Raw genomic sequence first — 16,579 nt, 5'->3', positions numbered from 1 at the left:
TATACCAATTGATATTGTACTCTATAACTTATAATAGCAAGTTACATGGCTAGAGATCTTCTTCTAAGGGTAATATATTTATAATTCATACTGAAAGTAAAATGAAAAGTAAAAAAAAAGAAACGTAAAATGAAAATTTATTTTATACTGATTATTTCTGTATAAAATAAACATTATCCTAGATTGAAAATGACTAAACAACAAATCAGAAAATTTCTTCTTAGTAATTTTCAGTTATTTATGTGGAAAATTGAATAAATTTATTATTAAAGAGAATTGTGACCCTTCACCTAACACAAATATTTTTATGCTGATAAATTGTAAAAGTATGACATTTATTTGATAATTTCTGCAAAATATAAGAGGCAATGATAAAATTCAACAAAGCAATACAATTTTAAGAAACAACATTTAACATTTTCATTTCGAGTATTACACTTCAAACATAACAATTCATGTTTCTTACTGATCAGCAATCACAAGAGGATAGATAGCTGGATTTAGACATCAATAAACAATTCCGTAAATCAGTGTATAACTTGCATAATATCATTATTTTGGCATCATAAACTAATAAAAAATACAAATTAGAATTATTTATAAATATTTTTCTGTAACTGGGAGAAAAATTAAATTCATGAATGCATCAGATGTACATAAAATGCCACTTGCCTATGAAAGGCAAACTTTTGTGACTTTGAACAATATTAAGACTACAATTTTTATCTCAAAAAATTATAAACTACAGTGAAATTCACCCCATCAATCAGGTTTTAAGAAAATATTGTTTAACACTGATGTAGATTAGATTAAATTATGTTTCTCAGCCGATTCATTTATATTTGAATGTCATAAGTATGAACAAATTTATGTACATCATAACAAATACAAATTGTAAATATTATTGTATTATTTTATATATAATATAAATATATATATTATTATCAAAATGCAAACAAACTGATGTTTGACATATTTGTATTAATCTAAATTTTTTTCAGTGATCAAGTGCAAAATAGATGTCAAGAAAGCATTCCAACCAAAAATTTAGTCACCTAATTAACCAGAACAATCAAAAAAATAATCCTTTCTTATAAGTATCATTAATTTTTAAGTTATTCCTTATTATTACTGGTTCACATTTAATATTAATCAATCCATGCGTGAGATAATAACTTACCAATTAAATTAAAACTAATACCATGGCTTCTGATCAAGATTTAGAAGCTGTATTCCTTAAAACCTAATAATTCAACAACTATAAGTCATATATCCCAGGAATAGCATTCTGGATAATAAGTGTGAACAAAGGTAAAATTCAATTTAAAAAGAGATCAGTAACAATCTCTAAAGATTTATGAAAAGAGAACAGATAGAAATCATAACAGTGGTTTATCCTACTTTATTGTATGAGCAGGAAGTAAGATCAAAAAATCTAACCAAAAAAATACCCCACATTACAACCCACTTTATTAAATTAAATCAGCATTTTTATGAAATAAATTATTATTACTATGAGAGAAATCAAAAGATTTCTAATAAACAGATTATCTAGCCTAAAAGAAGGTATCATGGAAGGAATCATTATACCATAGAAGGTATAATGGGGATTCATAAACACAAACAGATCTTTTAATTCTAAAAAATTTTTTTTCAAATTCATACTTAACCATATCCACTCATAGATAATCAATAAAAAGTTATTAATGAAGATACCTTATTCATGAAAATTCAAAATTTTGTACATGAGATTTTTTTTGCTTTATTATCTCCCCATATAACCTTGATGCTTGTCCATAGGATATTGAAAATAAAATTTTGTAATATATGAAAAATGTAATGCCTGCCAAGGATTTCAATCCAGGACCTTGGGATGAAAGGCTGAGACACTAAATGTATCAGCACATATGTTGGTGCAGAGATTGAAAGCCCATGTACTAGCACTTTGCATGCATTGGCCTCTGTTACAAGCAAACTAAAAACAGTGTCATTTTCTATAAGTCTTTTGTGGTATGGTAATATATATAAAAAAAACAGGTTTCATAAACTTGCTGTAGCAAATGTAATTGTTAAGTTTTATTCTAAAATATATTGTGATCTAGCCCTACTTCCTGTTGTATAGCAATTAATAATAGAATCATTCATGAATCATACATTACTAATGTGCTATTCTTGAACTGTTATAAACACAACACACAATTCTAAGAATTCCATTTACTTATTTTTCATCTACTCAATCACTGCACTGCGAAAAATCACATGTCACACATCGCTTGTAATTATGTTCTAGAATGGTTATTATAGAAATATTTATTGCAGTGTATATTTTACTTAATGACATGAATAGCTGCTATTAGTGATTTATTTTTACTATTTGTTGTGTTGTTTTCATTTAAGGCTTTGTCATAAATTCAGTCATGTAAATTTTTAATATTTCAATACAGTTATTTTCTTTAAATTGCCATTCTTTTAATTTTCTTTAAATTGCCAGTGAAGTTAGGAGAAAAAGGTGCAGCAGTTCATAGTCAGGCGACGGAAATTGTTTTCAATGTTTACAATTACTTTTTACAAAACAAATAATCAGAATAGTGAGGAAAACTTAAGTACTAAATATGGTTGTTCAAGCAACAAAAGTATCAAAATGAACAGTCCAGAAGTGAATACAAATGAAACTGAAAAGCCATCTGTGTTCACTTCACCAAGAAAACGTGTAAATCGTCCCATTACTGTGTGCAATTTAGATTCATTTCACACGGGTGCTTTGAGGTAGTTAATAAATAAATTTTATGTAACCAAAAAGTGCGTTCTACTGTGAAGAGAATATGCAATAAGCCCGTAAAAGTGAAATTAATTTCAAAGGGAGTGAAAGATCTTTAAGGAGAATATTACGTAAAATGGGATTTAAATGGAAAAAACAGACAGAAGACAACCGAAAAATACTGTTCGAATGGAACATCATTGAAATGCAAAGAATGAAATTTCTATGACAAATTTCCGTTTCGTGAAGAAGTAAGACCGATTGTAAACACAGATGAAACCTACATTCACAGTAGTCATGTGACATCAAAACTGTGGATAGACACAACAAACCTTCATGAGGGACTGAAAACACCAGTATTCAAGGGCTCACTATTAATAATTGTTCATGCTGGCTGTAATAAAGGATTCATTAACAATGCTTTACTTATGTATGAGTCAAATAAGAAAGGAGATTATCACAAATTTATGGATTTCAAAAAGTACATGTAATGGCTATGGGAAAAGTGTATTCCCAACTTGCCACCTCGGTCAGTCATTATACTAGATAATGCGTTATATCACAATATTCTGCTACAAAAACAACCAAATTCTAACTCTTTAAAAAGCGATATGATAAAATGGTTAGCCAAACAACGAATTTACTGTTCTCTTGCTATGGTGAAGTCTGAATTATATGATACAAAATTGCACAAAGAAAATCAAAAGAAATTTAAAATAGATGACATTTTCAAAAATTATGGCCATACAGTTCTAAAACTGCTACCTTATCACCCTGACTTAAATACCATTGAAATGATCTGGAGTCAAGTGAAAGGGCAAGTAGCTAAAAGAAATACAACTTTTAACATGTCAGATGTTCTTAAGTTAGCTGAAGAGGAATTTCATAAAGTGTCTGAAGCTGAGTGGGACAATGTCTGCAAGCATGATGACAATGTTGAAAAAAATGCATTCAAGATGAACATTTTTATGATGTGCACATTGACAATTTTGTGATAAATGTGAATTCAGAATCGGACACGAGCTCTTTAAAATCTACCAGCGACAGCAACTTCAAAATTTGCGAGCTACAAAAATAATGTGAGTAGAAAAAATAATTATTTAAAGTACTTTAAAATAACATTAATTGGGACACTAAACTAGTTTTAATTAAATAGCTAATAACTGATAATGTTTTTAGTTGGCCTAATATCACGTCAAATGTTTGCTGAATACTAGTAGTTTTTTGTGCCAACTTATATGCTGATAGTTCTACCATTCCATCACAGAAATTGGTAGTGATTTATTAATAATCAAGCAATATTTATTTCTTTATTTACTCAACAATGACAAGAGGTCTATTTTTTTTTTTTTTTTTAATTTTTCATCTAAAAGAATACTGAAAAGATTTCCAACAGTTTAAATTATCTAATCAGATTAAGTTTTAGTAATTTATTAATCACTAATCCCTTACTAAAAGGAGCAATGTAAATACTCTAAAATACCAGGTTACTCAAAAAGGCCTTCACTACTTTAAAAGCATTTAAAAATTTATTCAGTTAATTTACAGATTCAGTTGAGGTCTCATTTCATAGCAAAACACATCAAGTTTTGACTCATATAGTTCAATAATACTGAATTTGACCACCAGTGCTGACAGCAGTGTTGTTAAAAATGGATACATTTACTGGTACACATCTCCTCTGTTTGGTTTCACGATTTCCAGTCAGCAACTGCAGTTCAACGTAATTTTTGTAGAGATTAAGATAGGGAGTCTCTAGTAGGCATACATTTACTCTTGCACCAAACCTTTGTTGAGACAGGTGTTCCTGTTGAACATACAAAATCACCAGGATGCCCACATGTCCCTGAAGTTGCTATGGAATAAGTCAGAGAAACCTTTTCAGGTAGTCTGAAGAAATCAACTCAACATGCATCATATGAGAGTGGCATTCTACAAACAACTGTTTGGCGCATATTATGTAAATGTGATTGTAGTGGATACAAACTAACCGTGGTACAGATGACGATAAACTTTCTCGGCTGCTGTTTTGTGTAAAATGGTGAGTAGAACTGCAGACGATACATTTTTAGACAATGTAATTTTTAGTGATGAGTCAACATTTCACATTAATGTCAAGGTGAACACCCATAACTGTTGAATATGGGGTAGCAAAACCCTCATGAAACTTTGCAGCACATTCATGATAGCCAATGGTTTTTCATAAGGTCAATGGTTTTTGTGCCCTAAGTAAACAGGGACTGTACAGCCTGTTCTTCTTCCAGGAGGCAATGGTAAATGGTACTATTTATCTGGATATGCTGCAAAATTTTATAATTCCTCAGTTAGACTATGATGATTGAAATAGACACCATTACTATCAGTAAGACAGGGACTACCTACTGCCTAGAAGTCCAAGATTTTCTTGATACTTGATTCCCAGGTCAGTGGATTGGTTGTGAAGGCCCAATTGCATAACAACCTTGCTCACCATATTTGATGCCGCTAGATTTTTTCTTGTGGGGTTTTGTTAAAGATTGTACTACCTTATGTACTACCTTTGCCTGCTGATCTTGTTGAAGCTAACAACACCACCGTAGGTGCAGAGATAACGCTCAACATGCTGGCTACAGTGTGGAATGAAATTGACTTCAGATGGGATGTATATCACCTTACAAATGTAAGCCATATCGAATCAAAGCGAATGCTGGGTAACAAACTTAATCTGTTTTTATATGAAATAAGACCTCAACCGAATATGTAAGTTATCTCAATAAATTTTTATATGCTTTTAAAGCTATGAAGTCCTTTTTGAATCACCCAGTACTGTTTCTTAACAGAAGGGATACATTAAATTTATACTTTACACTATCTGTCCCAGCCTTTATTATGTTATAAATTTACATCTCACTTGAGATCCAAGAAACACTAGCATTCCTTACTCTGAAAGTAATTTTGTTCTTTATAATCAGTTGTGGTGAAAGACATGAAGGTGGCATTTGTAAATTGAATATCAATTGTGTTTTCATACAATTTGCAGTGTATCGATGTGCAACACTACAGCTTGGTGAAGAAGGCAACAAGAAATTATTTCACTTCTACTTTTCCTTGCAACCCTGATATGGAGTGAGTCTATTTTAAAAGTGGCAATGCAAATTTTTACAGAATTTGTATCTCACACCTGCTAACTTAAAACACATTCTGTTGTAGTACTTATCTATTAATTAAGTTTAAATATTTTAAAGACATATAAAATAAATATTTTACGCATTTAATAATATTTTTATCCATAAAACTGTTACAAAACCTTATAACATTCTGTTTTCAAGCACTTTGATTTGATGCACCCCAATTGTTTAAAATTCAAAAAAGTCTAGTTTTTGACTTATAAAAAATGTTATCTACCACCCTACATTCTATTTTCTTCAAATCATCATATACACAGTGTTACTCATATGACTTAGATAATTTTAATTTTATATCCTCTTCATGTAATATATATTATTTATATATTTTTGTGAAAATTCAAAAGATTCATCAACATACTGACCAGGTTATACATATTATATATATATAAAACCTATAGTATGTTTTTTAAGTAAGTACCATTTTGATATATGTCTGCAGCAGTGCAGCTGTTGTCATTTCATGCATGTACACCGAGTAAATCATGCATGTGCACTGAGTAGGTACGTCTACTGGCTTGCTAATAGATGTACAGACACCATGAGGCTATAGATGGTACAGACGCCATTCAATGATTGTTAATCTTTCTTTACAGTTTCCTGTACACATTTGAAATGTCTATGATTGTAGTTGGTCCTACTGATTGTGAAATACATACTGTAATTTGTTTCTTAAATACAAGAGGTATGAAGCGGCCAAAATTCATAGACAGATTAGTGAAATATGTCAGGATAATGTTACATCTGATAGAATGGTGAGAAAATTGGTTAGGGCATTTAAACAGGGCTGAACAAACATATACAATGTGGCATGGAGTACGTGACCATCTGTCATTACTGATGAGCTGGTGCAGAGAATCAATCGAGAACTTTGTGAGAATAGATAGTTTACAATTTTACCGCTAATGAATTTCCTTTAATTTCACAAAGTGTTCTTTATGAAACTGTGTTAGTATACTTAAATTATCAAAGTTGTGCTCATGCTGGGTACAAAAAATGCAAACTGAGTTGTACAAAAACAAGTGTTTAGCCGGTGCTTTGGATATTCTCGCAGCAGTGAAGGCAGTACGTTTTTAAGCCAAATTAATGGAGATGAGACAGAGGTCTCAAGTTACACCGGAATCAAAACAACAGTTCATGGAATGGAGCACTCAACATTTCCCAAGAAGGTTCAAGCAAACAATATCAGCCCAGAAGATCATATGCACTGAGTTTTGGGATAGACAGGGGCTGTGTTAGTTGATTTTTTGCCTTGGGGTGAAACAATAAATGCTGAGACTTATTGTGAGACCTTGACTAAACTGTCGTGCTATTCAAAACAGAAGAAGTGACAAGCGCAGTACAGGAATCATGCTGCTTCACAGCAACACTCGGCCACAGACGGCTCATCATACTCAACATATCTATCACGTCATTTGCCTAGCATCAAATTGATCACCCACCATATAATCCTGACCTGGTGCCCAGTGACTACCAATTGTTCCTGCATTAAAGCAGCAACTCAGCAGCCCATTCCACATGATGATAACAATATCAAAACAGCCATTCATTCAGCAATGGTTATCTTCTCCATCAGGTTTCTATGAAGCTGGAATCCAAAAGTTGATAAAACAATACAAATGCCTTAATATAGAGGCGAAAATTATGTAGAATTGTAGATTAACATCCGCACTTTCAGATGAATATAAATTTTTTGGAAAAAGGTTTGCATGTTATCTTTTACATCAAAACAGATCTTACTTTAAAAAATTGCCTAATACATAGACAAGTACACAAATAATCCCTTCACAAGATCCACTCAAGTGATGATGGAAAAGTATAAAGTGTTCAATTTTAAATAATTTATAAAATCTTTATCAAGAAGCACAGTTCAACGAAAATTCCTGAACCAGAGCCCAGTGTAACAACAGTTTTTTTCCGTAAGAGATCTTTCCATTTCTTAGCATTTGTGCATACATAATAAATTTCAGTGATAATTAATTACAAAATATTTTTAATTCTAGAACTTAAGTCAATAATTCTTTTAAGAATCATATTCCTCAATACTAACTAATATATAAATTATATTTATTTGATCAACCTAAATACAGAATAATAAATAAAGTAGGATGATACTTATTCCTTATTCCATTATGCATGCAAAAGCACTTTTGCAAATTTCTTGCATCATAAGTTGCATTAAATTACTTACAAATTATTCACATCAAATTACATATTAAATAAAAATTAAAAATTATTTTTTTATTTAAAATTAATTTTTTTTAAATTAAAAGTTAAAAATTAAAAATTCCATACATAGAAATATGATGTCAATTACTAAAATTAAATTAAAAATAAATAAGTAATTTAAAAAAATAAAAATGCATGTGGTCTAGTTAGCCAATGTCACATAACTGTACAGAGTTGAAACATTATAAATTAACAATGTCTGAATAATTTGATGTGACTTAAGTAATAAAGTAATTTAATGCAACTTATGAGCGAGAAATTCGCGAAAGCGCTTTTGCATGCATAATGGAATAAAGTAGAAAGTATCATCCTACTTTATTTATTAATCTATACTTAGGTTGATCAAATAAATATTATATATATATATATATATATATTGTCACCGAATGGCTTCAACGGCACGTAATTCATAACCTTGTGGTGGCCCTGAAAAGGACCGTTTTTTAGCATTAGCTCTGAGAAGTGTTGGGTCCGGAAGATGGACTCCAGCAAATTCAGGGAGTTGCAGCTCATCCATTGAAGTCTGACTTCCCTCAGCAGCAGTTGGGTCCCCACTACAGCGTGGCCCCCAGAACTTCACAGTGTTGGGTCAGCGTCAGTCGTCCTTCACCAGCGCAGCTGAGGTGGTTCTCCCCCAGTGTTCCCAAACTGGGCCAACTCATTCTGCTGAGTCCGCCGCAGCCAGGGCGAGCTGGAGCTGGAGCAGGAAGGTAGGGTCCACATCCAGCGGCTCCCTCAGCGGGCCAGCCAGGCCTGCTGCTCTGGCAGGGATGTTGCATCCACTAGGAGGTCCCACGTTGAGCCAGCCAAGGGACTTCTTCGGTCTTCTTTCATCTTTCTTTCTTGGTCTTCTCCAGGTGGTGGTTGACAATGAATTGCCAATTCACTCTCGTATGCTATTTTATAGGAGCCTGAGAGTGGTGGGGCTGCAGCGCCGCCATGGTGGGAGAAGTGCGCGGTGGGAGTGATTGATGCTTGTATGAGCGCGTCTATACTGTGCGCTTGCTCACAACACTGCTATCGTTATCACCCGCCGATATGAAATTAGGTATATAGGTGGTAACAATATATATATATATATATATATATACATGATATATTTGCTCCATTACAAGAGCTACCCAGGTAATAATATGGTTTCTTTCTTCTTTCTTTATTAATACAAACTAATTATAATTGCTCATAAAGCATTAAAGTAGGATCAATGTGTAAGTTACAAGAAATGCATCTTACTTATCAACAGGCACTCGTACAGGAGTTGATATAGATGCTCTACCCCACATAATCCGACGTAGTTGTTCTCCTGTCATGTTTCGTTTTTTTAATTCTCGAATAGTAACTTTTCCAACCCTCTGAAAAAAGTATATTTTATAACTATTAAGAGATAAGACAAACTGTTTTTTATATATGTCTACATTATTAGTAGGTCTACTTGGCTTACCCAAATTGTGGTTACATACTACAATCACTGACAAAAGAAGTTTTTATTGTAAGAAAAAAAAGAACACAAAAAAATTATTGCACATACATAATACTATCTAAAAGCAAAGATCCAAGATCCTTACTATAAAATTTCATAAAAACCAGTCAGACAGTAACCACTTCACAAACAAAGATGAAATACCAAAGGACATGTTAAAACAGGATATAGTTTCACCCAATTAATAAAAGGTCCTTACTTCACTCAGTCCATGAATTTATCACTGAGTAAAGCAAGATCAAAACAGAGATTACCAACTATCTAGGCAGATCTTTGAATTAAAATTCATTTATAACATTTATTCCAAGATATCCATACTGAATAATTGGCTATGTCAACATTCACCAAACCAATAAAATTTTAGGAAAATATTATCCACTCTTTGCCATTGTATTAGATCACACTTTTCAGACAACCAGCAGCCTCAATCAAGAAAATAAGTAACTAGATTTAAAATTGTGTGATTACTATAATATTTTATTTCAATATTATAGTAACATCGGTTGAGTTCTTATACAGATTGTTCAAAAAGTGACGCAACCTTATGGAAGAATCTTTCCTTCTTTTTTTACCAGTTTAATTGGAAAAAATTGAGAAAAAATGGATACATAATGCAGCAGAGAATATTCACTGTCTCCCAATATATTACAATTAGATGTGTCAGTTATGCCCAGACCAGAATGCCTTCCCAAAAAAGTATGATGTGGATGCACCAAACAAGTCCTCCAAGCAGTAGTACAACAAGTTTCAAGAGACAGGGAATGCGGTAGATGCAGCCAAAAGTAGTCAACCGACAGTGTTAACAACAGAAAAGTTGATCTATGTGCAAGCTGCATATTCTGTTAGTCCCAAGAAATCTATGCAACACTTATCTAGCCAGTCTAGTCTCTCCACTGGTAGTGCCCACACAGCATTGAGCAAGTGTTTAAAGATACATCCATACAGAATTTGTGTTTTTCCCCAGGTGTTACTTGCAGACACTGGTAAAGTATAGCTATCTGTCAGAGGTTCATATCATCTGTAACTCTAGATGGAAAATAACTTGATGATTGGTTTTGGTCTGATGAGGCATGGTTTCACCTTGATGGATGTATGAGAGCACATAATTCACACATTTAGTGTACAGAAAATCCACATCAGCTACACAAGTCTCCTCTGCGCAGATAAAAAGTGGGCATTTGGTGTGCAACATCATATAGGCGACATGTTAATGACATTCTTTCAAATACAGTGAACAGTGAATACTACATACAGATGGTGCAGCAATTTGTAAACACTATATCTGCAAACTGGCAAGAGTACACACGTGGTTTTAAGCACTTTCAACAACTACTGTAACTTACTCATTTTTCCATAAGTTTGCATCACTTTTTGAACCGTCTGTATTTAATCATTCTGAGAAACAAAACAAAGATAAAATAATGATATCAAAAGTAATCACAAAGTAATAAATAACCTAATTATCAGTAATACCAGAAGTCCTATTGTACAGATAAAAATAAAAATAAAATAAAATTAGAGTAAAAAAAATAAAATAAAGATAAAACAAGAATAATAATTAGCACACTGTGTACAAGATTTCCATGAATCCCCTATCCAATTCATTAAACAAAAATTATAATCAATGCAGCTTGATTATGACCTTACACTGAAATTACAAATTTCAGTGCAATGGAACTCAGCTATATATAACCAACTTAAATTCAAGCACACAGGCATACACTCCAAGCAAGCAAACAAACAAACAAACAGATGGACAGACAGACTGATGGATGGATGGACAGATGACCAACCAAGCACACACACACACACACACACACACACACACACACACACACACACACACACACACACACACACACAGACACACACACACACACACACACACACACACACACACACACACACCCACCCCCCAAACCCACAAACCCACCCACCCATATTGCTCAGTTTAGCAGTTCTTATAATATTATAATATTGAACATCTCCCAATAAAATGCAATATGTTATTTTTTCTCCATCCTATTACATGACATGCACAGCTACTGATTGTCATCCCTACCCAAACTCATTTATCTCCATAGTATGGGGTGCACTATGGAGATAGTGGACCCCACATTCTAAATATGATAGATGTTTTCCTCCATTAAATTTACCAGTAAAATAATTCAGATTTCTGAGTACAACATCCAGATGATTGTAAATATTATAAAATAACTTTCTTTCCGCACGTGCCAGAGATTTCTCCCTTAAATGCCTTTTCATAAATTCATTCTCAACATTCCAATCACTCGTGCCATCTACCCCCTTGCTAAACTCGCTAACTTAATCTTTCCACCTTTGATTTCTATCCCTTATACCAATTGATATTGTACTCTATAACTTATAATAGCAAGTTACATGGCTAGAGATCTTCTTCTAAGGGTAATATATTTATAATTCATACTGAAAGTAAAATGAAAAGTAAAAAAAAAGAAACGTAAAATGAAAATTTATTTTATACTGATTATTTCTGTATAAAATAAACATTATCCTAGATTGAAAATGACTAAACAACAAATCAGAAAATTTCTTCTTAGTAATTTTCAGTTATTTATGTGGAAAATTGAATAAATTTATTATTAAAGAGAATTGTGACCCTTCACCTAACACAAATATTTTTATGCTGATAAATTGTAAAAGTATGACATTTATTTGATAATTTCTGCAAAATATAAGAGGCAATGATAAAATTCAACAAAGCAATACAATTTTAAGAAACAACATTTAACATTTTCATTTCGAGTATTACACTTCAAACATAACAATTCATGTTTCTTACTGATCAGCAATCACAAGAGGATAGATAGCTGGATTTAGACATCAATAAACAATTCCGTAAATCAGTGTATAACTTGCATAATATCATTATTTTGGCATCATAAACTAATAAAAAATACAAATTAGAATTATTTATAAATATTTTTCTGTAACTGGGAGAAAAATTAAATTCATGAATGCATCAGATGTACATAAAATGCCACTTGCCTATGAAAGGCAAACTTTTGTGACTTTGAACAATATTAAGACTACAATTTTTATCTCAAAAAATTATAAACTACAGTGAAATTCACCCCATCAATCAGGTTTTAAGAAAATATTGTTTAACACTGATGTAGATTAGATTAAATTATGTTTCTCAGCCGATTCATTTATATTTGAATGTCATAAGTATGAACAAATTTATGTACATCATAACAAATACAAATTGTAAATATTATTGTATTATTTTATATATAATATAAATATATATATTATTATCAAAATGCAAACAAACTGATGTTTGACATATTTGTATTAATCTAAATTTTTTTCAGTGATCAAGTGCAAAATAGATGTCAAGAAAGCATTCCAACCAAAAATTTAGTCACCTAATTAACCAGAACCTTTAGTTTTTATCTAATTATAAATTTAAAAAATAAATTTAGCCATTCAGTTGTGTTTTACCCTTAGTGATTCCATTAATGGAATTTTCCTGTCAGGTTTTACAGGTGGTTTGCAAATCCCTTCCCAATGCCTTTCCAACGTGATTAATTGAAACCCAGCCACCAAAGAATACCGGTATCCACAGTCTAGTATTCAAATCCATATATATGGATTCCATATATATAATGGAAGAAAATCACAAAATCAATTTGATTTTAACGTATATTAAATATTATTCAACATTTCAATATACAAATAATATTAGATTGTACATCTAGCAAACCAGAAGGCAACGAGAATGGACTTAAATTTTCTAATGTTATTTTTTAGTTGATAGAGAATATGCAAAATAACAATATTTTGATAACATAAACAATAAAATGATAACTGCTGATCTCTCTGGAAGAATTCTGTCACATTTATCCCTTCTTTGTTATATTACATTCATATCACAAAAATGATAGAAAATTAATTGCTATAATGAAGTCCCCCATACCAATTAAACTTTTTTTTTAAATATTATTGTTTAATGTTTGGATGACTATATTTTCCTGCTGTGTGAAAGTTGCAAATTTTGGTGTCTAAAGCTGTCAATGAGTGTTTAAACCACAGTTCATATGTAGAACACATATACGGCCACTGCAAAAAGCCTAACAATTAGTAGTTAAGGAAAAATTAAAAACTACACAGATTATCTCTGGATTTTTAAAAAGAACACAACAATTACACAAAAAGGGTAACTGTATCAAATAATATATTCTAAAAATTAAATCAGAACAGCAGTAGTACAAAGAATTTCATTTTTAAGATTTTTCAACAAATTGACTGAAGAAATTACCAAAACTGGTCCAAAATGCTGTCTGGTATCTTACACAAGTGGATCATGCAATAATAAACAAGCCAGAGCTGAAAGTACATTACAGTAGTTCAACCAGAGAAATTTGCAGTACTTTTTGAAGCTTGCTACCCTCTGGACTTCGGATATCTAGAAAATGTATATTCATTCATTCAGGCAGTCAGATCTCCACTTAAAACTTTACAAAAAACCAATCTAAGCTTTCCCATCTGGCAATAGTGTAATCTATTATCAAATTTCCCATTTCCCAATAACATAAAGTTATACTGTTTGATAACAAGTTATCAAACAGCATTTATAGCAAGTTATATGCTGATAACAAGAAGTTGAAAGTAAAAAACAAAGACAAAAGATAGCAATCATAATTTCATACATTGCACGAGAACTCATCTATGGAGTTAGTATAACTTTGGTAAGAAGAGCAGCAAAACAAAAAAATAAAGCAGTTTACCAAAATATAAAGAAATATTTGAAAACTAAATGTAACAAAGATATAACTATAACAAAAAAAAATGTAACAAATGTAAATGTAACAATAACTATAGATCTCTCACTGATCTCCTTGGTGAATTCTCTTCATAAAACATTACAAAGGTTAGTTTTTTAACTGAATATATTTAAGTCTCATTTAAATACTATTGAACTCACAGAGAAGATCCTATTCATAAATTATGCCAAACCTAATAAAACTCAATCATTTTATTCCTAGAATGAGAAGGCAACAATTCAAAAAAAATTTCAATAATTTTAAGGGGTCATCCTTCTTCCAGGTGCAGAATTTGAGCCATAAAGACAGATTTAACAACTTAAAAATGTAGAGCTAGCTTAAGGATTTATTAAGAGATACATGACAATGATTTTAGGCTGAGGTGTTTGGGCAAAGATCTGTTCCTTTTCTTCATATTAATCAAATCTAAATAATAACATTAAACAAATATTCAATGACTAAACAATATGTAATATGAAACAATGTAATTATTTTAAAAATTTCAGATAATTTTGATAATGCTGTTTTTTCCACGTTCTAATAATCTTATTTTATGTGGTTCCTCAAAAGTTACAAATAAATATATAGGAACAATTAAAAGTTTGAACTATTTTTACACAGTAGATTAATTAATCTGATGTTTTTAAAGAATGATCTCTTGTGAGAAAAGGAATAAAATTATTGTACTTCTTTGGATAGTCAATAAAATTATTTAAAGCCATAACTTTTGAAGGAACACATCAAACCAAATTTTCACAAGTAAAATGTTTTGAGTAAATTACTTGCTGGATGTTTTCAGTCGATTGATCTTGCAAACACCTACAGTAATTTGACACAATAGGATCTTTTGAAGCTAATTTTTACACATATTATAATTACAAAAATTTGGTTCAATATGTCAACTCAAAAGTTTATAGTTTTTAACAACTTTCACTGCCAATCATTATGGGCAAAAACACAGCAAATAACTACCAAATTTCTAACTTTCAGGTTATCTCCTACAAATGAACAAACACCATAGACTCCCATGGTGTCACTCTCCTTTTTGTCACATCATAAAGGATAGAGTTTATACGTATATTACTAATTACTATATTTATCATACATTATTTTTATTACTAAATTACCTTCCAGTTAGCAAGTGCTCCTTTCCTTTGTTTAGCTCTAGTTTTACTTTTACTTTTAATAACCATTACACCTCTTTGTTCACTACCTGGTGTTTCTCCTGGACCTATTTTTATACTATATTCTTGTAAGTATGTATGACAATCTTCATGTGGAACAGCACGTTCTAAGGATACAACAATTTTTGCCCACTAAAAAAGTTAAATTAAAAATAGCGTTTATTATAATTTTTTCATATTATAAAAAATAATTCAAATTGATTCTACATACATAATATACACTTTTATGTAGTTAAATCTATTACAAATGACTTCAGTCCCAAATATATATGTATATATTTTTTTTTTTCAGGACATGTATATATGTGACATATATATATATATATATATATATATATGTGTGCTGAAAAATATGGTAATTCAAAATTCTTACACGTCTGCAAACAGTATTTTTGATTGATTTTCAATTAAGGAAAGATACATTCCTTTTAAACAATATCAAAATATTTAAGTCATAATGCAACTCCTATTTCCTTGCCTTATTAGCTTTTATATAAATTATAAAACCTGATCTTCTTTGTGAAAAAAGAACTTCAAGATCACTTTTTATTACATTGAACAATAAATCAATCATAGAACTAAAATTACATCCAATTACATATTCCTGAACTTAGCCTACAAAGAATAAATAAATTACCAAAAAATTATTGCCCTCCATTCCTTTAAGGAAGTCTCATTTTGCAAAGTTGGCAGAATTCCACCTCTTTTTTCCATAACTGGAAATACTATTGGGAATCATCCCACGTTAAGGTGTTTATTACTTGCTGCTTCTCACCCTGGATCATTACAATGATACCAAAACTCATCCTTAAGATTCAATTTTAACTTCGGAAACAGGAAGAAGTCATCTAGACAAAGATTTGGTGAGTAAAGAGGATTTGGAGTAAAGTGAGTAGATACCAAAAATTTACACAATAAGTAATACGTGGATGAATTTAGCAACAATGCATCACTTA

General features: G+C 31.2%; 1 protein-coding gene across 1 annotated transcript in view; it reads right to left on the bottom strand.

The window, feature by feature from the left end:
• Positions 1-16,579, bottom strand: part of iav (transient receptor potential cation channel subfamily V iav) — a 66,759-nt gene that overhangs the window by 24,327 nt on the left and 25,853 nt on the right. Inside the window, 3 exon segments of the mRNA XM_075372248.1 lie at positions 5,834-5,844; positions 9,393-9,503; positions 15,567-15,755. Of these exon segments, the coding sequence (XP_075228363.1) occupies positions 5,834-5,844; positions 9,393-9,503; positions 15,567-15,755 (311 nt within the window).

Source organism: Lycorma delicatula, chromosome 7, assembly GCF_047948215.1.
Source record: "Lycorma delicatula isolate Av1 chromosome 7, ASM4794821v1, whole genome shotgun sequence".
Classification (NCBI taxonomy): Eukaryota; Metazoa; Arthropoda; class Insecta; order Hemiptera; family Fulgoridae; genus Lycorma; species Lycorma delicatula.
Note: the sequence above shows the minus strand (reverse complement) of the source record. Positions and strands in the feature narration are given on the sequence as shown.